Here is a 24,793-nt window from a genome sequence, read left to right as displayed (position 1 = left end):
CTGTAGAGCATATGTCCAGTCTTTCCAAAAAACCACCAGAGACAATCAGTCATGTGAACCTTGTCTCTTTTGGAAGAATGACAACTAGGTTTACTTGTAGAAGAATCAGTTTATTCAATAGACTTCTAAACTACCATTCCATCTCCCTGTTTTATGCCAGTAGACTTGTCTAACGCTTTCAAGAAAAAAATTAAATGAAGATGTAGCTGTGTTTTGTAACCCTTTCTTCATCTTCCTGCTCCAAGAGTTCAAAAGAAAGATTAGATTGTGGGGAGGGGTGATGGTTGGGCAAAAGCTGGAATTAAGCAGGCATGTAACTAAGACTATTTCAGAACTAAAAGAGAGGTCATACAAGTTCTTATCTCAACAGGGTGCTTGGCTTGGACTGAGAATCTGACCTTAGCTTTTAAGTCTCTGACACTGAAAGTAAAAGTGCCATCCATTCTGAAGAGCTTGTGGAACAGGGGAACTGGATTAGACTAAATCCTGTGAGGAAGGGAAATAATTCTGATTAGTGACTCAAAGAATACTGCTATTTTAAAATATTTTTACACTTATGTGATTTTTTTACACTTATGGGATGCAGTGGCTTAGTGCTTAAGATGCCAGTTCTGATGACTGGAAGATCAGCAAGTTAGCTATTCAAGGCCTGGGTGCTGCATGATGGGGTGAGCTCCTATTACTAGTCCCAGCTTCTGCCAACCTAACAGTTTGAAAGCATCCAAATGCAAGTAGATAAATAGGTACCACTTCTCAGTGGGAAGGTAACAGCGTTCGGTGGAGTCATGCTGGCCATATGACCACCAGAGCAGTCCTCGGACAACGCGGGCTCTTTGGCTTAGAAACAGAGATGAGCACTGCCCCTTACGACTAGACATTCATGTCAAAGGACTACCTTTACACTTATTTTTACACTTATATCATACTAGTCCTTTGCATCTTTATCCCATGATACCTTCCACTTGCTAACTCCTGTAAATAAATTTTCCATTAAAATTTCATCCTGGTATAATGTAGTTATATGTTCATTACTAAGGAAAGAATTTAATTACAAGTATCTCAAGTTATATAACTAGTTACTTCCAAGTTCTGCAGTAGTCACCCAGAAGATAGGATAGTTGATCATATTCAGCAGTGAATTATGCCCCCCTCCCATAGACATATCTATGGATAGTGCTCTGAAATTGCAATTCAAGGAACAGTCCCTTCGAAATTTCTGGGCTCACATACAAGCAGATTTTCTGAAACTATTGAAAAGGTCTATGAAAGTATTGATGCCTTTTGTAGCAACACACTTGTGTGAAAAAATCATTCTCTGCTCTTATTTATCTTGTAAATAAATATAGAAACCATTTGAAAAACCCAACATTCTCCGCCTGTCAGTCAGTCTTCATACAGACACCTCGGTATCATATATTACATTATTACAAAAAGACAGCCTTTTCTTTTCTTTTTACAGTTTACGTAACATCACAAACGATCATTCCTTCAGGTTAACTTCAGGTTGAAAGCCATGGCTAAATGGAGACTTTTTACATTCAAATTGAAAAATAACAACAACAACAACAACAAGATTTTTTTTTTAAAGAAGAAGAAAAGAAGAAGAAATATAATAGGTCCTTGCAGTATAGGAACCTCCTAGCAACTGGCTGAACTTTAGGAATGATTCCAGCTGTGCCTATGACATAGGTCAGTGCGAGATATTTGAAGCTGACAATAATAATGGCACATGTCCACAGTCTAAAAGCCAAGCATTTGATCTTGCCAAAAGATTAAATGACAGGAAACCACAGCCAAGGCCCAGGATCAGGAATGAAGGCCAAAGAAGTAGAATGAAAGACTCAGATTAGGCTGTTTATCCCCTGAGAACAGAAGGAAGGCCTGTGCGGAGACAGGATGGAGCTTAAAGAAAGATCATGAGTGTAAAGCAGATTGTATATGTTGAAGAATGGAGTCATACAATATAGTTACAGCTTCCACTCTGTGCAGGACAGTAGGGTGACTCTCACTTCCCTGGAAAGATAAACCATTCACCAAAAGCACCTCTGTTTTATCTTTACTGAGTTTCACTTGGTTAGCTGTCATGCAGCCCATAATGCAGGGATGTAGTGAGACAATTTGCACTGAGTGGTACAGAGACATAAATTGCAGGAGCCAGAATGATTGAGACTTTAGTCACTATAAAAGTGGTTTCTCTGGGGACAAAAAAAGTTTTTAAAGGTAATAAACAAAATAACCCAATTAATGCATTTTAATCAGAGGGAGAGAAGAAAAAGAAGCAGTATCTGCTGGACTTAATACACTCTCCCACCCACTGCCATCCCCTTTCCTTGTTTGTCCTTTTAGATTGCAAGCCTGATGGCAAGGAACTGTTTTTTTCTTGTAACACACCGTGTACAGTTAACATGTTAATATGTAAATCACTTCCTCTCAACCAAGGGTCACACTTCCATGTCAGCATTCTCTGAAGATGCCAGCCACAGATGCCAGCAAAACGTCAGGTATAAACTCTTCCAGAACATGGCCACATAGCTCAAAAAAACCCATAAAAAACTATGGATGCCGGCTTTGACATCACAATTATCTGATTTGTTAATAAAGTCTAATGCATCGTGATTTCTCTGTAAATGTGCAGAGAAACTATTTACTTGAAATTCCCTTAAATATAACAATTATTATTATTATCATTATTATCATCATTATTATTATTTATACCCCACTCTTCAGCCAAAAGGCTATCAGAGTGGCATACAAATTGTTAATTAGACATTTCCCTGCCCTCAGGCTTACAATCTAAAGAGACAAGATACAAAATGAGAAGGGAATGGCAGTAGGGAAGGGGGGAAATCTAGCAGATCTTCTCTCCCTCTGATGCCTGGACCACAGCAGATGGACTGGAGGGAGGGCCCTTCTTCTTACTCTGATGGAGCTGGCCTGCCCTTCTCTCCCTCTGGAGGATGGTAGGTGGAGGGAGGGCCTTCTTCTTTCAGGCAAGGCCTGATGGAGCTGGCTTGCCTTTCCCTCTGGATGCTGGAGGGAGGCAGGGAGGGAGGGAGGGTAATATATTACACTCATCCCTCCACATTTGCAACTTTTACTTTTGCTGATTTGATTATTCATGGATTTTATTAATATGTTCTCTTTAGGAATATCCAAGTCCTCCAGTGCAATTCTATGGTCACCTTTAACCAAAAGTTGCATTGAAGGACTGAGAGATTCCTAGAAAGAACACTCCACTAGGCATTTTCAGCTCCTCCAGTGCAGTTCTGTGGTTAATGTCTGGCAGATGCTGACTACAGAGTAGCACTGGAGGACCTAGAGATTCCTAGACAGGTGATCTCTCGGGTAAAAATAAGTGTTTTTGTTATTTGCGGTTCTCCCACATTCATGGAGGTCTTGTGACCCTAACTTCATTGAATGTGGAGGGCCGAATGTATTGTCAAAATTCAAAAGTCAGGATTATTACATTTTCCTTTCTCAGATGAGCACCTGTATGATGGAAGCACATGTTTCACAGGTGAGAAGTCTGGTTTTACCTGGCACAATGTCTAAAATTATATCCAGGATTAACAGTGCAGATGTTTCTTAAGAGACAAACTGTATACTGCCTAGGAAAGGCAATTTGACATTAAAGAGACAGAGATACAAACATAACTTGAAAGAAGTGACTCTTTTAACTACCAATGAGGGGGAAAAGTGTAATTCTCTTCTTTTTGTATAGAGTCCCTTTGAAAGAAAATGTGGGATTGCTTCTATTCCCATCATTTCTTCCTTAAGAACATCTTGAACTACAGTTTAATCTACATCTCAAGCAAGATGCAGCTCTGAATACAAACATCTTCTCACCCCCAACCTTACATGATTTTGTCTCTGCTTGATGGAAACATTTGTGAAGCTTTGAATGCCTGCACGATGTGTTTTACACCTTTAGCTGCCCAAATAAAGTTAGCAGAATGATATTTTTTTGGAATTTTTAACATGGCCAACATAGCTACTCTCCTACATCTTGTTGAATAATAATTGCATAACGCTTTGTATGAAAGGTGCTTTACATGTTGTTTACACGTGTTAAAGTGCAAAATGAAGATGCACTGATAAGAAGAAAAATGCACACATACACACAATAGAAAAAAAACATAATACATGCAAAATCAATAATGGGAAGTTAATGAAAAAAATACTGCTTGTAGTTAAAAGTTGGCCAATTCTTTATTTCTATGTTTCAAAACTAATATCTTTAAGCATCACTTTATATGAGGAAATGTTTGATAGCATATAACAGAGTTAGCTATGATGCAGCTAGAGTTAGCTCTGTCTAGAGTTAGCCATGTCTGTGATGGTGGGACTGCGCGTGCCTGTGAGACAAGGGACTATAATGAAGCTGCTAAATGAAGCTGCTGTTGCTGTACTGATAGTACCACTGCTGTGGTAGCAACTCCCATGTCCAACCAGCTTTTGCTGTGGAGCCTGACAGTGGCCTGGTACAGACCGGCAGGGAGCGGCGTGTCCGTGCCGATTCTAGGGTTCCAACTGCATGCTCCATAACCCTAGTCCTTATGGACTCCATCATCATGGCTGCCTCCTGTCCACACAGCAGCCGCCATGATGATATCACCACCGCGCAGCTTCCAGATGTCACCTCCAGGAAGTGACGTCATGGCAGCGCCTTTTCCCCTTTATGGCGCTGCAAAAAAGAAGCCACTTAGTGCAGCTTCTTTTTGGCAGTGCATCAATGCCACACAGTGAGGCTACTGAGGCACCGACAAGGGGGAAAGATGGGCAGCATGGAGCATCAGTACCACGCCTAAATGTGCCAAACAGCTCTACTGGGCAGCATTATTACTGGGAGATGACAGTGGTGGAAGATCTCTCAATGGCACTACAGCTAGCACTTGTTAGTACTGTTCAGAATGAAGCAGCAATAAACCACTTCTGAATGTCTTTTTATCATGAAAATCCTAGGATGAGACAATCCAATGTGAAACAAGAGAGTGCCAGAAAATGAAACTGTCAGATCAGAAGGTCCTCAAAAAGCTACTGGGGAACAGCAGAGGGCAAGTACAAGTAGAACTGTATCTGATAATGCAACTCTGACATTGTGCTCAGAGGTGAAAGGTAAGTCCAAAGCTGTACAGTAACAGGGAATGAGAGAAGCATGAACCAGGGGAAGCTAGACAATGGAAATGGAATGTATAAACTTTGCCATAGTTGTGGTGAGTAAGCTAAAGCGGAGGGGAACCGAACATTTTGAGTCAGATAATTGCACAATGTTTTATTTTATAAGGTGGAAGGTTGTAGGAAAAGAGGAAGACTCCAGTACAAGTGGATAAAGAAGCCACAGCCCCAAATTTGCAAAGTTTGAGCAGTGGTGTTGATAACAGGGTGATTGGAGGTCTCTCACGCATAGGGTCACTGTAAGTCTAAGTCAGTTTGACAGCATGGACATAGTGGTATCATGGTTATTGTCTCTGAGAGATACACACACATTCTCTTTCTTGTGTATTTACTGCTATTGCCAGTAGTGATGCTATTGCCAAGTAACCTTTTTGGCACATTTAGACCGGCTTCTCAGAAAAAGCCTATTTTATGGGACAAACCCCAGCAGCAGCAGGGTTACCAGCAACACTGCCTCTTGCCTCACAAAAACATGAAGTCCTATCCCCATGGAAAGATAGTGCCAAGGTGGGACAAGGTGGCGTGGGCATGTGGGCATTCAAAATATCTAATCAATTTAACAGTTGCTGCATGTAGTGTCCTTTCCTTGCAGAGCTCAGCATAGTAGGATTTCCACCTTTTCAGGACTGCCCCTGCTGAACCCCAAGATAATTTGCAAAAAAACAAACAGATGCAGGGCAGGGAGCTTCAATTTGACCCTACCTTCAATTGACTTGACTTTGTAAACTACAAGTGCTTCCTTTTATGCCTTGTATGTTCAGGAGAATGGGCATAAATTAGAATGTTCTGTGTTAACATTTCCTTGGTAACAATGCCTGTTCCTTTTCTATGGATGCCTAAAGGATATTTCTAAATAGGCAAATGAAGTTTTGAGATACATGCAATGCTAGAAATTTGATGACAGAAGGAAATTTCACTGAGGGGCAAAGTCCTCATTTCCACCCTGCTGTTAGATCCCTGCCATAATTACTCCAGACAGCTTGCTCAGATTACCCTGTGTATAACATAATAGTTTAATAGTTAAATCACTAAAACTGATATGACAATATTCCAAACATGTAATGCAGCCTTCCCCAATCTTAATTCTCTTCAGACATGCTGGAGCAGAAGTCCCATAATCACACTCAGGCAGCATCACTGGGGAGATGGGAATAGTTGATCACATCTTTTTAAAAAGATTTCCCTGATTTGTCCAAACTGTAGCTGTAGTTTATATGACCAAGCAGTGACATGGTGCTATCTTAACCAAACTGTTTGTAGGATGGTGTTCCTCTGTGGGGTGCAGATCTGGATAAAGACATATTGCTGCCTGAGGTGAAGGAGAAGAAGGTGCTCCCTCTCCTATTCCATATTCAGAATCTAACCAACTGTGAGTCAAGCACTGACAGTGGAATAACACCTTCCACCACGCCTGAGGACAACAGGAAATCAAGGGATCAGGCCAGGTGTGGTGCACACAACTCTGGCCTCCAGCAAATGGTAATGGACAGAGGGTTCAAAAGCCAAGGGACTACCATTATTGTTTCCCTTCCCCTTCCCTACAGTAAGAAGCGCTCTTTCTAATGACAGAGTTGGAGATCTATTTGCATAGCAGGTGTTTATCACATGGAGATTTTTGCAGCTCAGATACAGAGTGACTCCTTTTTCAGCTATGCAAATTCACATTATAACGTGAATGTTTTATCACGCCTGGTTGCCCTTCCGTTGCCCTTCTGAATCGAGGGGGAATCAAATCCAAGGCAAGTAACGTGATGCGGATTCAAGCAAAGCGGAGTGAGTGCAAATTGTATTACCACATTGGTGGGATTCAACTATTCGAATCGGCACCCTTGTGCATGCTCAGTGGGGGTCTGAACGCATTGTGACCTTGTATGTTTCTGGGGTGAAAGGGGGCGCAAGTTCGTGTACCCTGTTTCCCGTAATTGCGTGATTGTGTGAATATTTGCCTCATGAATCTTTCTGTGTGTTCTTCATCCCCCTTTTTTATTTTCCCTTCCATTTCAACAATTTCAACACACACATAGATAGATAGATAGATAGATGATAGATAGATAGATAGATAGATAGATAGACAGGCAGACAGACAGACAGACAGACATATCTGTATATTCACATTCACGCACATACACACATGTATATATTCCAAAAAAATGAGTTGCCCTACAATCACACCACCTCCTCCAACATAGTGGCCAGGAGGTGCGCCTGAGGCAGGGGGATAAGAAATGGAAGAAAACCATAACCCCCCTCCCCAACTGCAGATGGGAGGTATGCAAAGCCCAAGGTGAAAAACAAGGTCCTGCCCAGTTCATGTTATAAGGTGAAAATGTTCAACAAGCACATAACCTCCAGGAAAGGTTTCAGCCTCATCCCAGCAACAACGGAGCAAACAACACCCCCCCCCCTCGGTTGCCCTGAAAGTGAAAGGACCACCGAAAGGAAATGGGGGGAAATTGCAGTGCCACATCATGGGAAATTTGCAACCTGGAGGCGGGGGTTGCAGTGGTGTACCAGAGCAGAAGCAAAGTTGCATTCCACACCAGACCAATTCGGAGTGAAATCGAAGGGAGCTTGGAAACGAATTCTGTGAATTCACTTTTTTCCCAAATTCATCAAAACGAGGAGTCACTTTGGAATCACTGCAGAAGCACCACGGAAGGAGAGCCCATAGAAAGGAATCACGTCTGATAACACATTCACGTTATGATGTGAATTTGCATTGTTGGACCCGCAGTCACATCGGATCTGAGCCGCAAAAATGTCCCAAAACCTCCGTGTGATATATAGAAGTATAGAGTTGGAAGAGACCACAAGGGCCATCCAGTCCTACCCCCTGCCATGCAGGAAATCACAATCAATGGATCCTTATAATGTTGCAGTGAAAAACAGAGATTTACCATGTTGAGTTACTCTTCACTGGGTGCACACACTCATTTCCATGCAACTAGTATTTCACTACAAGATCAGTCATATGAATCAACAACAAGGAACACTGTATGCAAGAATGTATAGATTAAGGCATGCAACTTGCTTCCATGGACCATTAAGTCTATGATTCTATAATAGTACTGGAAAAGCTATTGGAAAATAGGATTGCATTGTTTTCTATGTGTTCTAGTAAGCTATAAAAGTCACATTCCACTCTGGTAGAAAAGGAGTGGGTTTTGGCAAGCCATACCTCCAGCAAGAACAGAGTGTTCCTTCCAAAAAATAAAAATGTAACAGAGGAAACATGATAGGCCCTTGAGAAAATGAGACATAGGAAGTTCAAAAACTAATGATTAGTATTACATAGGCTTATAGAAGACTGACTTTTTGTACCCTTCCATGTAAACATTGGCTGGTAGCAACTAAGAGGACCATATTTTCCTTCTCAATAGCAATTAATTATATTTACATAAGAAAAATATAATGAAAGAGGCAGTTTTTAAAATGTGTATGATGCATCAGGATTTCAGAAACAGGCGTTAAGTAACCACAATTCCATTGCATAAGCTCTTCTGTTGCTTCCCAGATGCTCCAGCCAATCAGAGGTTCCAATAAATGCCATGTGCTACAACAAGCATGCTTTGTCACAGATAGTTTAAGGAAGAAATGCCAGTGGTCTTTCCAGCGTTGCACCCATTGATCAATTTTTCCAAGTGGGACAATTCTGAGAGATTAACTCAATCAACACAGAGAGATAACTGTGAAAGAAATTAGCAGTTTTTAAAAAATGTGAGTAACATTTAAATCTCTTTTTCTGCATTGAAATGTGATTTTCAAAAACATTGGAAAATAACTTTATTACAATAGTGAAGGGGGAGGAAAGGGGGATGCTCTTGTTTCCTTTGTGGCCAGAAATCACATTTCCTCCCTAAATTTCCGCATATATTTTCTGAGTTCCTAAAAGGGTTTGTTGTTGGTCAGAAAATGCTTCTAAATATACAGCAGCAAAAGTTGTAGATGGAGAATGATTCTGCTAAAGTCAGATGAAAGACAGCAGATTTGAATGAGAATTAGGTAACTGACCAGAATACATATCCCTTTGGCTGTTGTGATCTCTGAAAAAAGCATTTTGGATCTGAACTGAAACAGAGTGAGCATAAACGTTCTTTTCATACAAAGGCATAATGTAACAAAACCTCACTGTTGTTGCACTGGGGCAGAAATTGGGTTCCTCCTCTCCGCATCCCTATGTTGTGTTTGGCTATAGTTTAATCTAGGAACAAAGCACAAAATGACCATTCATTGATGTGTGAGCAGCAGCATTCATTCCATCAGGCCACATCAGTTCACAATTAGGAATTCAATAGCATCATAAAGTTAAACTGAATTCTATATTCATTTAACTTCCTAAAATAAAGTTTGTTATTTATTTTAAAATTGGGGAGGTACTTAAAATCAATATTCCCACAGAAGACTCTACAACACGCTCAGGGGTTTTTCCGCCTACAACCCACTATCAAGATCCCCAAACATAGCCAATGGCAGAGGATTGTGGAATTTGTAGGCCAAAATCTCTGGAGAATAGAATTCCTGTTTTTGTTCTCCTAAATGTATAATACACACATCTATACAGCACACACATCAATATGTACACACACGGAGAGAGAGAGAGAGCCATGAAAGGACACCAATACATGGCCTGTGGGCCATATGCAGCTCCCAATGTTATTTTTTGACCCTCAGCTCCCTTCTCATACACACCTGAATTTTGATGGCAGATGAGTAAAACCTTTCAAAAACATGTGCATACTTTTGTATTTCACCAATACAAATTGGTGGGGCAACTTCAACAGAGAAAAAAAATCAAGTGGGTTAATGTTTGCAAAGGTGGTCCATGATTAAGGCTGGGGGTGCTTCAACCTGAAAGGCTTCCCTCTTGGATTATGAACTACCAGTGCATATACCGGTGATGACGAACCTATGGCATGCATGCCAGAGATGGCACACAACACAATTTTCCTCTGCATGCATTGGGGAGAGAAGGAGAAAGAGGTGTGTGCCTCCAGAGGCAGCTTGAGTCTTCTTCCCAGGCCTTCAGCTGTCTCTGGAGAGGCAGCTGAAGACCTGGGAGGGGAGAAGAGGTCCCACCCCAGAAGTCTGCCCCCAGAGGGCAGAGGTTCTGCCCCCGTCACTGGGTAACACCTGGTGCTGGATGACCTTTTAGTTTGGGCACTCAGCCTCTACAAGATTCACCATCACTGGCATATACACTCTTTAATTTCAACTGACTCTGATTTTTGAACACATTCCAGAGGTGAACCTGATGAAGTGAGATGAAGGAGAGTCAACAATAGCATAAAAATGAAAGAATTGCCCTCTGTTTCATCCTAAGTGATCTTTTAAACAATACTGACGGCTATAGAAGGTGAAGCTCACAGTTCCATAGACAACTGCAGTGAACTATAAATGATCAAAAAAGAGTCATCAAGGGTGTGTGCTGGGAACACCCCATAATTATATTTTCTGGAGGGATTAAAATATGAAATGGGCCTTCTTTCAATCTTGTTTGTGTAAACAAACTGGCGGGTAAATACAAGTGAGTTCAGCCACAGTGCCCTGAAGCATGACTTTCCTAACAAGGTGGGATATACAGTGATATGAGTTCCCTCTGCTTCTTGCATGCAACTTTGCAAGCTGGTCCTTTAAAAACACTGTAGGTATGCACCAGAGTTCAAATCTCTGCTCAGCCATAAAAAGCCACTGGGTAAAATTAAGCAAGTCATGCTTTCTCAGCTGAGAGGAAGGCCATGGCAAGTCTCTGAAGAAATTTTGCCAAGAGACTCCTATGATAAATTAAAGTTAGGGACACCATAAGTCAGATATGAAGACACACCACCACCACCACAAGTGTGCACAAAATTGCTATTAATAGTATGTTATTTTACATGAATATATTGACATATTAGTACACAAAGGGATCTTGTAGCACCTTTGCAAAAGAAGTTGTAGCATAAGCTTTCGTAGACTTGGTTAGTTGTTGTATATGAGGAGGCAGAGCAAAGGCTGGAGCAGATGGAATGGGGAAAATGGTTTGATCCTGGGTTTTCTGAAAGCAAGTAGAAACCCTGCTGTCCGCATGGCCTTCTCCCAAGATGGGCCAAACACCCACAGGTTGTTCACATCACATGGCATCAAGGTGTGCTGCCTGGTTGTTGTTGTTTGTTTTTGTTTTTGTCGCTTCCCCACTATGCACACACACCATGTCACAAACACACTGCCTGCAACCTCCACTTACCTCTTTCTTCCTGCCCACATGCCATTCCATTGGACGCTCACCCATATGATTGGTCGCACATGCAATGTACAGTGTATTGGTCTGCCCAGTGATACATTGACAAAGAAAATCATAGAGGCCCCCCATACATGTGACCTTCACCCCATGCCTCCCTGTTGGACTATCTGGTTTGTATATGTTGTAATTACATCCATTGCATTATTGGCGACCTGTCCTGTTTGACCTACTTTCGTGTTTTTGCTTTGTTGCATTTCCCGTACTGACATGGGCTGTTTATATGCTGGTGTGATGATGTGCATCTTCCATGTTAAGTCAGGGCGGTTACATACCGACACTTTAGTGCGTGACGAGCACGCACTAGGGTTATAAAAGGGCGGTGCTTCCGCACCGCCCTAACCCTAGTGCGTGCCCGTCACGCACTAAACGGCGGCAGCCCTTCCATATGGCCGCCGCCATGAGGACGTCACGGCCGCGCTGCCTCTAGACGGAGCGGCGCGGACGTGATGTCCTCAATCCGCGGCAGGGCGCCTAGGGCGCCCTTTCCGCGGACCAGGAAGGAGCTCCGTTTCGGAGCTCCTTCCTGGTCCGCGGCGCCGCTTTGCTTCGCTAGGCGCAGCCTTCAGACGGCTGCGCCCAGCGAAGCAAGGGAGGAAGGGGCCAAGCGGCCCCTTTCTCCCCCTCCCCGCCGCCGCGGGGTGTCCTTGGGGCTTGAAGCCCCAAGGACACCCCTTTTCTGGCTGCGGGGAAGCGGCGTTTTGCTGCTTCCCCACAGCCCGAAAAGCAGCGGATCGGGGCCTCAGCAGCTGCCGGTGTAACCACTGAAGCCCCGATACTCCGGGGAAAGGGGTGGGTCCAGACCGCCCCAAATGGGCGGTTTATAACCCGCCTCAGATTATCAGAGCTTCTTTTTGTTCTGGGTTTTAGCCCCAGAGCACAGCTTCACTTTGCTTTCCATCTGGTTTCACCTCATATGGGATCTAAACAGCTAGGCTTCAAAGCTGTTTGAAGCTGCTTTATTTGGTCAGTGCAGACGATCCCCAAGTCTATGAAAGTTTATGCTACAACTTCTTTTGCACAGTTAGTCTCAAAGGTGCTGCACAATCCTTTTACATACTGATATTCCAAAATAACATGGCTATGTCTCTGAGTTCCATGTTGATATATTAGTATATCATAAAACAATGCATACTAAAGGTGGAGATAGAACTAATTTAGAGATTTTATATCCTTACCATAATACTCTCATAAAGTACTAAATGTTTTTATATACTTACTAATAATATAATTAATTCAATAATATAATTAATTCAATAGGAACTGGCTGGTAATACAGATCTAAACCTCATGCCACCATCACCAGTTTTCCCCCAACTTCCCTGCAGGTTTCCTAGACTTTCCCAGCCATTCCCACCCCTGCTGCATTCTACTCTTCCACAAGTCAAAGCTTGTCTGAGTATTGGACTATTGACCCTGGAGACCATGGTTCAAATCCCTTTCAGACATGAAAACCCACTGGCTGACCTTGGGCAAGTCACCATCTCTCAGCCTCAGAAGATGGCAATGGTGAAGCCCCTCTGAAGAAACTTGCCAAGAAACCCCTGTGATAAATTCATTTTAGAATTGCCCTAAATCAGAAACTACTTGAAAGCAATACAACACAACACACAAGAGTGTAACTACTACATTTCTTTTCAAGCAGTGTAACAGCTAATAATGCCCTCATTTTCTGTATTGTAACAATGAATGTTTATTCACCACTTATTTGGATTACCTTGTGAGGGCTAAAATGAGAGTAATCGTAATGACAGATACATGTATATATGCATGATATGTGTAAGGAATTTTCATCTCAAGTGTTTTTTTCAAGTGGCTTCATTGGCAAGTCCATCAGTTTGGTTACAGACACATGGACAATGGTGAGGATGTTAGTGGGGCTTGTACACCATCTGGTAATGCTGCTCCTATGATATCACGTGCGCACATTATTCACACAAATTGCATCATTGTCTAAGAACTAACTTTCCTGTGTGTGATTATCTTGCGGGCTACCCAGCAGTGAAAATAATCCAGAATGAATCTGGGTTGAATCTCCATTGTTCACATGCATCCCAAATGCACCCAATTAAATTGGGGGAGCTGCCCCAAACCCCACTTAACCCAGAATAATCGGTACCACGTTTTTAAAAAAAGATTTACATCATCGGCAGTATGAATAACCGATTAGGATAGACCCGGGATTAAACTCTGCATGCCTTGAATGAGTTTGAATACATTCGCATTGTTGACTCGGAGGTTGTTCCCATTAGGTGAAACCCCGCGTTCTGAATCGAATCCAAGGAGTGGCGTTTCTATTAGGATCCGATTTAAACCTAGAACGGTTCTAGAGCATTCTGCAATCGTCCCCATTAGAAATCGAATCGTAGAGCGGGATAAAAATCTAAATCGATTCTTCCTCATTTAACGCGTGTTAAAAAAACACTAGGGTCCGACCTACATTTTTCCATTGATTCGAGTTAGGAACCGGAGTATTGCTGGCACGTGGGAGCAACCCAACTCGCAGAGATGCACAGAGATGCTATTCCATAGTGTGAATAACAAACTCAGAATGCGTGAATGAGGTTATTCGCATCATTCAGCTAAAAAAAAAGATGTCCGAATGACTCTTTGCTTTCTTTTTTCTAGCTGTAAGAATGCCTGCCCACAACAAGCTGAAGATTTTCTTTATGTTACTGGCAGTGGTTACCTACACAGTCATGATAGTGATGAATGCAGGGGCAGGTTCAGGAGCATTCAGAGGTGACGTTTAGAGATACTTTTTTAAAAAAATGGCTGCTTATGCAGCTCTGATTGTGTTGTTCTTGTTTTTGTATTGGTTGTAGAACCATTTTAAGTATTTGTTGCTTTTAATGCGTTTTAAATTGCTTTATATTATATACATGAAAATACATACATTTTAAAGTAAACTGCATTGATATAATAGATAAATAATCACAAAGAAACTCTGTGATTCACATTTTTGGAATTTAATTGTTCTCACTACTACTTAGAGCGAACACTTCACTGAGAATATGAATTTTGTTTACAGACACAGTGCAGAACCAAACATGCTGTTAGGAATAGGACAGGAGGTGTAAATAGTTTGCTACTTCTGTCACAGACATTTGTATAATTTTGTCAAGTTGCTTCCTTTGGAAAATGATTTATAATTCTGGTCACAGTGAGTCACCCTCTGCTCACAGTTTTGTAAAAAGATCAAAAAATAACAATGGACAGTGCAGTCTTGTCCATAAACATGAATAGAAGAGGGATCCAGATTGGTTCCATACTCGTAAGTTTCACATTAGCCAATGGCCAATGGCTGCCACCAACTACAAAAGAAACATTCAATATGCCTTTGAGAAACAAGCATTTTGAATATCCATATATTATGATATAATTAGTGAGCATTTGCTGTTTATTATACAAAAACCAATGGGCTCATGTGGACCTCAAAGCAAGTCAGCATTCTAAAGTCTGGATTGTGAATGAGTCACCCCCACTCCATATGACTGAACATGTTAGGCAATAGCAGCATGATCGTATCTGGACCTCTGACTTGTTTCTCCCCCAACAAGCCAGAGAAATATCTCATGAATTGTTCTTCCACTGGCTTGTCAGAAGAGCAACAAGCCAGAGTTCCAGCTCCCACTGCCTTCAGATGTCCTGCTACATTCACATATTGCATCAGGTTCAGGTTTGTTTAGCGGCTTCCACTTGAAGTTGGAGTGACCCTGAATGAAGAGCTGAGATCTTGTGATGAACCATGGTTCAGGAGTCAGTGTTAATGTCTACTAATATGAATCGTTCCAGGTGTATTTCATACTACTGTTGGAAATATCTCACGCCACTATGACACAGACTTCACACCAGCATCCTGGACCTTCTTCATTTGGAACCTCATCTTTCTCTGGCAGTATGCTTGGCTGGGTTATGCGCTGTCTGGCCTCTGCAGAAGGTACTCATTGTTAACAACCAGTACCCATTGCAGGATTGTTGCACCATAATCCAATACTCTGTGCAGATCTTCAAGAATTGTATTGTTCCTTTTTATTGTCAGGAATGAACTTGGCTGGGTCTACATGTGGCCAGATGTACTGCCACTCCCATTTTACCTAGTATGGATGTTGAACAATGCTTTAAATGTTGGATGGCTATTTCTGTGGGATAATCTGTAAGTAAACACCCAAGGTTGAAATGTGTATAGTTTCATATTGCCCTACCATCCTCCCAGAGAAATTGCTGGTTGACTCTAATGTTTTATTACCCCTCACCCTACTCAGCCAGCTAAGGTATTTTACAGTCTATTTAATATAGTATTCCATGGCCTGGTGCCTACTGTATAATCCCAGTCAGATAGTCATGGGTGGTGGGAGTTATAGTCCAACACATCTGGAGGGCTGATGGCATGACTCTCTCCAATTTCTATGGCAGACACAAAAGTGAACAACGTTAGTAAAATGACATCTTGTCACTGTAGTTTGAATCCCTGTTAGTTCCAATCAGAGAGTAGCCCCATTGAATCAATGGGAATTACCTATATGTTGACTCAGTATTCAACTGGTACAATGGGTTTACTTAACTGAGACTAACCAAGGGGATTCTGCTCTGCACTTTCTTAAAACAACTTTATGGAGCATTCATGCAAAATAACCTCCTCTGTGAGTAAAACTGAGGAATAGCAATAGCAAGTACATTTCTATATCGCTTAAGCATTCTCTAAGTGGTTTACAATGTGTAAGCCAATTGCCCCCAACAAGCTGGGTACTCATTTTAGCGACCTACAGAAGGATGCCAGGCTGAGTCGACCCTGAGCCCCTGGCTGCTTTTGAACTCACAACCTTGTGGTTTGTGAGTGAGTGGCTGCAGTACAGGCGTTTAACCACCGCACCACCAGGGCTCTTAAGGAAGTGTCACTGTTCTATGTTTTTAACCTAGGATTGTACCACACTGGCTTTCTGTTGTGAATACTATCTGTGCGGCATTTATTCTGAGCTTTGACCCACACCAAAGAGCCAACTCAAGACATTTTCTTGCTTGAGGCAAAGAACAAGATGGTGGCCTCTATCATTTCATATGCAAAACCAAACTGGATTGGTATTTTAATCTTTTGTTACTGGGACAATTACTTCATAACTCACTGGAACAATGTCTTGTACAGTTCCTGAAGGCAGCAAGCTAGCTGGTGGAAGGGCTGGGTAGACCAGGCCATGTGGCACTCACCTCTATCCTCCAATGCTGTGCTGCTACCTCTCAGTATGTGCTGCCTGCCCTGACAGCCTTACTCTGCCAAATGGCAAGGCCAGTCCTGCACCATGCTAAAAATCATGATTTACTATGTTGAGGTGTCTGTGCTGGTAAGTTAAGGCACAAGAATAAAATTCCTCACACTGTCTTATATCCACTGTCTTTCCAGACATTTCACTCCCGCGCTATTTGTCCTGGGACTCCTCACTCTCACTAATTATGCTGCTCTCTTCATTTCACACTGGGCTTTATACCGACATAGAGCTTGGTTCCAAAAGCACAACAAAGCAGACCTCTGGCTTGTCCGGATTTTGGTACAGTAATTTGTGATTCATTTTCTTCATGGTGATATTCAGATATGGTATGGCAGTGGCTTAATACTGAAATAAAAGTTTTTCGGTTACTATCTATTCGGCTATTGCGGGGACTTTTTAATTATTTATTTTATTTTATTGAAATGTTTACATCCTACGAATCGTTAAACAATGTTAAACAGTAAGAACAATTTAAAGGCTAAAAACACAGCAAACTATTTAACAGTTAGGACTGTTTAAAAACAGTTATAACAATTTAAAAACACTTCTGCAAACTGTAGGTAGGTGGGTGGCAAATCAGCCGAAAACATTTAGCACCCATGTTTTTGCTTGATGTCAGAATGACAGCAGTTTTGATTTGCCATGATATCTAAACTGATTTGGCCAACTCATAGTAACAGCCTCCAGACGTTACTGAGGATTGGGATGTATTTGTTGAAGCTGAGTGTTGAGACAATCAAACATGATAACAAATGTGTCTTCAGTAAAGGTTTGCCTGTTTGTACCTTTTAAGTTTGGGTTCTGAACTACAGTTAGTGCAAACTATGTTTCATGTAATTGCTGTACTGAGCAAGAAAATAGTTCAGGTTTTTTTTTAAAGGGAGACAAATGGATCCTTTTGTTCCTCCACTTCTGTTCTAGTTGTGAAGGGCATTCACTAATAAAAAAGAAAGGGAACCAGATTACACCACTGGATTATTTCCAGTACATTTAAAGCAAATAATGCCATCTTCTTTCACTGTATTAATGCAAAAAGTATGGAGTTTAAAAAGAATACAGTTTTACAGGTATTTATGGCACCATTTTTTTTTACTGGCTTTACCTAAAGTCAGTAAAAAGATGAAGGAATACCACAGGATGCACAATGTGGCTACTGATGAAGGTCAAAACAGGGCATAGGTGGTTTTGCTCAAATTTACACTTTGTTTTGCAATAGTGTGGAGATTCTGTAAGACATATTATGTGGTGCAACATTTCAAGCAGACCTTTTGTCCCATCAACAACTTCCTATCAAACTGCAGCAATGCAACATTTCAAGCAGACCTTTTGTCCCATCAACAACTTGCTATCAAACCTCAGCAAGCCTACAAGGGTTAGCTAATAGCTGTGCTATTGTGGTTATCTCCTCTTTTTCATTTGATCTTATTATTTAATTTTTGTTTATTGTAGGTGCAAAATGGAATTGCCGTGTATGCCACATGGACAACAATAGCCACAATACTGAACTTCACAGTTGTCTTGATCTATAATGGGTATGCTTCCAATGAGACTGCAACCATAGTTTCACTTTGCATCCTTTTCTTTGAGCTGATTGTATGGTAAGTGATGCTGTACAGAAATTGAGCTACACAGACCATACTTTGTTTGCTTATTTATTAAATGGGCACATTACCATCCTTCCTGAAAAGAAATCATTATAGTCTCTTTTTCATAAACTGCTGTACCATAATTTCCTGGACAATTAATTAACCCTATCCTGCTCTTTGTATTGGATTACTACTCTGCAAAAAACAAAAACAAAAACAGTGACCCTGTTCAGAGGACAGAGGTGTGGCAGCTACCATCTCCCCAAAATAGTAATAAAATTCATAGCACTGTTGATTGCAAACAGCACAGCAGCTGTCGGGTTCTATAAAGCTGTTCTGCACCGCAGAATGAATGCAGTTTGACACTGCTTTAACTGCCATAGCTCAATGCTATGAAATTCTGGGCCATGTCTATTAAAGCAGTGTCAAACTGCATTCATTCTGCAATGTAGATGCAGCCTAGGTGTGAACCAGGAACATGAGATTAGATGGAGAGGGCCAATATTTTATCGAAAAATGGCATAATGGAAATGTAGCCCTTTGGGGCCTTGTTATCAAATGGAAAAGGTCAGAAGGAAATTTCCAGACAGCAATCCTGGCTTCCTATATTGCCTTAAATAACTAGTGAAGTTAGCAAAATTGAATCACAGTCAGACAATTCCACCACCAATATTTCGGTGGCATCATCTTTACAATGGAAAAAGGGATATATACTGACATAGTCCTTCAACCATCAAAACTTTGAAAGTAACAAATCAAAGAGAGAGAGCTAAGGAATAATACTCCTTTAAAAGAGCCAGGAATAGCACTCAGAGAATATTGAACATATATACCATAATCGGGTCTAGACAGCTAGCCATGTTAATCTATTTGTATTGAAATAACCAAGTCTTTTAGCACAATATACTTGTTATGATATGGGCTTTATTAGAGTTCTTGTACAAATGCATCTGATGAAGTGGACTCTAGCCCAGGAAAGCTTATTTTGCCTTTTTAAAATATATTAATCTTTGAAAAGCTTCAGGGCTGCTAATTGGTACTGCCTTAAGCAAAAGTGACATAGAAAGCACAGTGACACAGAAAACAGGCCCGGGATTAGGCAACATGTTTGCTCCCTTTCGCTAAATGGCTGTGACTGAGAACCCAATCATGGTTCTAAATCCCAGCTGTATAAAAACTATGGACAATGTATGGAGGAGGAGAAGATTTTTCTTGAGGGGGATCGGGTGGAGGATGCCTTGCTCTCTTCCCATATGTGACCGTAGTTGTCAGAGAAAAGAACACATGAGTAAAGTTCATCTGCAATTTTCATTCTGATCCTTAAAGATTCAGAATCTAGAGATAACGAGATGGACACTTTATTTCATTGTCAATATTTTTATATCACCAGGTTTTATCTGGAGAATTTCGTATTTGAAAAGTATGTGTGCTATAATCTCATTGTCTACCCAGTGGTCATTTTAGCATTGTGTGGCATTGTGCAGAAGAACAGCATTGATTTCTCTCCAAACACAAGCAACATAATTACAGGTGAGTCCTCCAACGCCTTGAAGTTTTCGTGAACACTGTGTTGTATGTTCTTGCATTGGATAATGTTAAGTACAAAACAGGTTAAAACACTTTCATAAAAGAGTGACAGTACAAAACCAGAATGACAAAAAGAAGAAAATTATCATAGATTTTTTTTTTTTGTAAATAATAGTTTCATTTTACAATTATATCTAAAAGGCCATGTTCTGAAGACTTTTTCCTTGGTCAGATAAACTATGGGTATGCAAAGCAGGCCTTCTGTGTTATACTTTTCCAAAATTCATCTCCAATTTCTAGTCTTGGAAGAAATCATAACTTTCATCATTATCATCATCCCATTTTGGGAGGAAGGCAGGATATAAGTGCAACAAATAAATAAATATAAAAATATATAAATCATAATCATATTTATTTCTTATCCACCTCTTCCTATAGATCAAAGCAGGGAATGAATAACACAACACGTAAAATAAGTTAAAAGAGCATATACCACCAATACATATTAAAATCCATCAATAAATACATTTAAAACCATAATTTAAAAATAGGATAGACCTACTAGACAGGCCTGCCAGAACAGGCCTGTCTGGTGTTTCTTTACTGCTTTACTAGGGGGTTGTTCCCACTAGGTGAAACCCCGCGTTCTGAATCGAATCCAAGGAGTGGCGTTCCTATTAGGATCCGATTTAAACCTAGAACGGTTCTAGAGCAACCCGCAATCGTCCCCACTACAAATCAAATCGTAGAGCGGGATAAAAATTTAAATCGAATTTTCCTCATTTAACGCGTGTTAAAAAAACACTAGGGTCCAACCTACGTTTTTCCCTTGATTTGAATTAGGAACCGGAGTATTTAAATAGGAACGACAGCCTTTGAATCGTGTTAGATGGATGGGAGGAGTGGACTGCGATGGGGCTGGCCTTGGGGGAGTTGCCCTTTCTGTCCCCATCCGTCGTGGCTGTGGCCATTTTTGCTTCCCTCACCCCTTTGTCCGCTGTGGTCTTTCAATAAGAGGTGGATTGCAACCTCCCCTCTGTGTGGGGAGAGCCCATTTCTAACGGAGGAGAGGCAGGAAGGGAAGGCTCCTCTCGAAGAGGCATTCCCTGCCCGCTTGGGCTCTGATCTCGCCCAGACAGGGAAGGGAAGGCTCCTCACGAGGAGGCATCTGATCTCGCCCAGGCAAGGAAGGGCTCTGATCAATGGGGGGGGGGGGAATAGAGCCTTTCTCCCTCCATTTCTCAAATGGAATCTGCCTTCTCCTCCAACCCTGGAAAGAGAATCTTTGGGAAGAGTGCTCCCTCCCTGCTTTTCCAGAAGCCTCCCCCATTGATCTCTGGGCTCTCTGAAGGGATTCTCCCTGGCTGTCTTTTGGGAGACATGAAGAGGGGATGCTGTCATGCAAAACCTATCCCATAGTTCCTCTGGAAAGAGCTTGGGTTTCTTAAATTCGCTTTGCCAGAAGCCTCCCCCATTGATCTCTGTGCTCTCTGAAGGGATTCTCCCTGGCTGTCTTTTGGGAGACATGAAGAGGGGATGCTGTCATGCAAAACCTATCCCATAGTTCCTCTGGAAAGAGCTTGGGTTTCTTAAATTCGCTTTGCCAGAAGCCTCCCCCATTGATCTCTGTGCTCTCTGAAGGGATTCTCCCTGGCTGTCTTTTGGGAGACATGAAGAGGGGATGCTGTCATGCAAAACCTATCCCATAGTTCCTCTGGAAAGAGCTTGGGTTTCTTAAATTCGCTTTGCCAGAAGCCTCCCCCATTGATCTCTGGGCTCTCTGAAGGGATTCTCCCTGGCTGTCTTTTGGGAGACATGAAGAGGGGATGCTGTCATGCAAAACCTATCCCATAGTTCCTCTGGAAAGAGCTTGGGTTTCCTAAATTCGCTTTCCTAAATTCGCTAAATTCACAAACAGTCAATGAAATGGAAACGATGCCAAAAGATAAATCGCTTCCAAATATTCCGGATTAACGTTACGTCATTCTGACGTACTATTGATTGACAGCTCCAAATAAGGTATGGAGGAGAAGAATCGCTTTATTTAAACACCGATTTCATGCCAAGTAGGAACGCTTGCAGGTAAAAACTTTGATTTAAATAACCAGATGGGAACGATGAACAAAGCGATTCGGATAGCGGGATAAGAACAGTGTTATTTTGAATCGATTTTATTAAAAACGTTGTATTTTAAATCGTTTCAAATCTTAAGTGGGAACAACCCCTTCAGTTGACAAATCTCTTCTGGCAGGTCATTCCATGGTCTGGGGATAGCCAAAGAAAATATCCGCTGGGTAACAGAGTAGTTTTGGCTGACTGAAATAGTTGTCTCCAAGAGGACCTGAGTGTGCAGGGCTGATTATATGGGAGAAGGTGATCCTGTGGATAATCTGGATTCAAACCATGTAGATCGTGCAAATCACTTTCACTTGGAAGTGTAATGAATCCGTCATTCAGCCACCCGGGAAGAATGAGTGAAAGTGATAGTGCAAATCACTTTCACATGAAATCAGGCTGGAAAGCAATTTCAGCCATAAGCTGTAAGCGCTTTCTCCTGTCATTTGGAGTCTTTTGTATTAATGGAAGAACCCGTTAATATCATGACGGATGGAAGCACTTTCAGATCATGGATGAAAGCAGTTTTCAGCCCACTTTCATGTGAAAGTGATTTGTGGTATCATTTTTACTAAGGTCACAGAAGGGATAAGAAGGGGGGGGGCAATCTGCCTCCTATCCCTTCCCCTATTTGATAATCTCCTTGGACTGTTCTTTCCACAGAAGGCACTGATATAGGAGAAGCATAATAAAGGGGGGCACTTGGCCAGTAGCCCATTCAGACCTGATGCCAGCACTGAATTTTTAGATAACACTGATTTTCTAGATCAGTTTCTCTTAGGATTATTACAAGCAATTTTAGAAGTAATTTATTTTATGTCTATCTTTCAGTAAAACCTTGGCAACATCTCAGCCACATTGAGAACTGCACTACTCCTTCCCTTCCTCCCTCCCTCCCTTTCTTTGTTGTTTTCTCCATAACTAAACAAAGACCATTTTCTTTTCTTTCTTTTCCCCCTTTAGCTGTGCTGCTAGTAGTGACATGTATCATATTTAGCATTCGGATAGCCCTTGTCACTTGGAGACATAAAAAGGAGAATTTGGATGAACCTTGGTCAGACATCAACACTGTGCATTTACCTGTTTCCTGAATGGAGTCCTTAAAGGGAAAGTAACTCTCAAAGACTTTCATTATTATGGGTCAGGTGTACAACTATAACTGTGCTTTGTAATGCTGTCTCAACCAACAGATAAACAGAATATTTTTCTCATGGATCCATATACAGGTAGAAGCTGTGAAGTGTTGCCTCTTTATCACACACGTTGCAATCTTTTGTATTCTAGAACAGAGACTGGAGAGGGAAACCTTTGCAGAATCACTTTACAGCAAGACTCATGGACCATATGTACTTTTCAATTGGCTATTCCCACAGCCACCTCCAAAATTACTATTGTCATATACATTGACTGCAGTATACATTCTTTAAAACAGGATTCCCAGAGTGAATCACACTCTTGGAAAATTCCTAGAAATGTGGTTCTCCATTAAACAAAGTATAAGGTCTCCATGGGTCGGGTTTTAGAGAAAACAGCAGCAGCTGGGTGTAGCTCCCAGTGGTTCCAAGGGGGGAAGGGTTTGCTGGAAATATGGGCATTGCACACCTTCCTTTACATAAGGATAAAAAAATCATATTAAATTAAATATGAGGGCTTTAAAGGGCTCTGTGCAATAATCTGAGTTCTCGGTGTTTCCTTAGTGTACTCTCATAGTAAACTACCACTAACACTGTCAGCTAGTTATACTTTTTAAAAATCCATGCTGAAGTGCTTAATTAGCAAGTGTGCAGCTCCTTTCCCTGAAAGCTCTGCCTCTTTTGATTTGTGGCAGAAGAAAAGTGCTCTGTTGATTTGAGTGGAATGAAGCCAAAACTCAAAGCTCTTTCTGATGCTGCATTTGCTGAAATGCAAAGCTGAGACACATAAGTAGTTCAGAAGCTCCTGGGACCTATGCCAGACTCGTGTCTCACACAAAATCACTACGAAGACTTCCCTCCTCCAGCATAGCCATTTTCTGTTTCATTCCGTACACATGGTTTCCAGGAAGCAAGATAAGAAAAGATGATTTCAGAAGCAGCTCTTATGCCTTACAGGCCCAGCATGTGATCTTGTACAAGGACTTGCTTCCATTCTAAATTTTTCCTCCGACTTTTCCTTCTGTACTCACATATGTGATTAATATGCTCTCTCTGGCAGTGGCATCCCTAAGGGTGGTGTCACCTGATGTGGTAATTCATGGTATCCCCCCCCCCCATTGACCTCTTCCCATTTCACACCATGCCAAATCCTTAGTAATGCTTTTTTGCATTAATATTACTCATAAATCGTAATTCCCATATATCATTGAATGTACTGCTAATAGTTGTGACATAAACAACTAGCAAAATTAAAATTATATCTTCAAATTACATCATATGCACAACCTAAATGTGATATTTTAAATAAAATTTTAAAAGAATGTTGAAATTTCAATTTTTATAAACAATTAAAATTTAAAATTTTGAAAAAATTGTCAAATATTTAATTAAAAGATTATATAAAAATAACAATAAAGGATGGCTAAAACTCTACAAAAATTTACAATTATAAAATAAAATTTCAAAAGTTTTAAAAGCATCACATATATATATAGTCCTATAAAGTTTAAGTTGTTTGAAATAGATCGGACCACAGTGACCACTGGCAAGTTGGAGGGGAGACAATGATAAAATTTGTATTAACAAAATCAATAAAAGGAAGCCATTTTTCATAGAAGGGTTCTTGGTTTGGTTGTTTTAAATTACATTTCATTTTATCTAATAGCTTCTCCATTAGCCATTGACTCTTTTCCACCAGTTATCTAGGGACACAAG

General features: G+C 41.1%; 1 protein-coding gene across 1 annotated transcript; it reads left to right on the top strand.

Moving 5' to 3' along the window:
- Positions 1–8,805: 8,805 nt before the first annotated feature.
- On the top strand, positions 8,806–24,369 carry LOC149313480 (uncharacterized). The gene is made up of 8 exons (XM_089519180.1): positions 8,806–8,892; positions 14,081–14,194; positions 15,248–15,392; positions 15,495–15,608; positions 16,851–16,995; positions 18,166–18,314; positions 19,693–19,832; positions 22,908–24,369. Exons 2-8 carry the CDS (start codon positions 14,089–14,091, stop codon positions 23,033–23,035), a joined length of 927 nt encoding a protein of 308 aa, XP_089375306.1. The 5' UTR covers positions 8,806–8,892; positions 14,081–14,088; the 3' UTR covers positions 23,036–24,369.
- Positions 24,370–24,793: the final 424 nt, after the last annotated feature.

Source organism: Sceloporus occidentalis, unplaced genomic scaffold (assembly GCF_023333645.1).
Source record: "Sceloporus occidentalis isolate IW3139 unplaced genomic scaffold, rSceOcc1.0.p SCAF_4, whole genome shotgun sequence".
NCBI lineage: Eukaryota > Metazoa > Chordata > Lepidosauria > Squamata > Phrynosomatidae > Sceloporus > Sceloporus occidentalis.
Note: the sequence above shows the minus strand (reverse complement) of the source record. Positions and strands in the feature narration are given on the sequence as shown.

Bases quoted from the DNA above. Each gene is read 5' to 3' on its own strand.
- LOC149313480 (XM_089519180.1), top strand. From the start codon at position 14,089: ATGCCTGCCCACAACAAGCTGAAGATTTTCTTTATGTTACTGGCAGTG. The intron at 14,195-15,247 runs GTGACGTTTAGA...GAATCGTTCCAG, and splicing joins AGGTTCAGGAGCATTCAGAG to GTGTATTTCATACTACTGTT. The intron at 15,393-15,494 runs GTACTCATTGTT...TTTTATTGTCAG, and splicing joins CTGTCTGGCCTCTGCAGAAG to GAATGAACTTGGCTGGGTCT.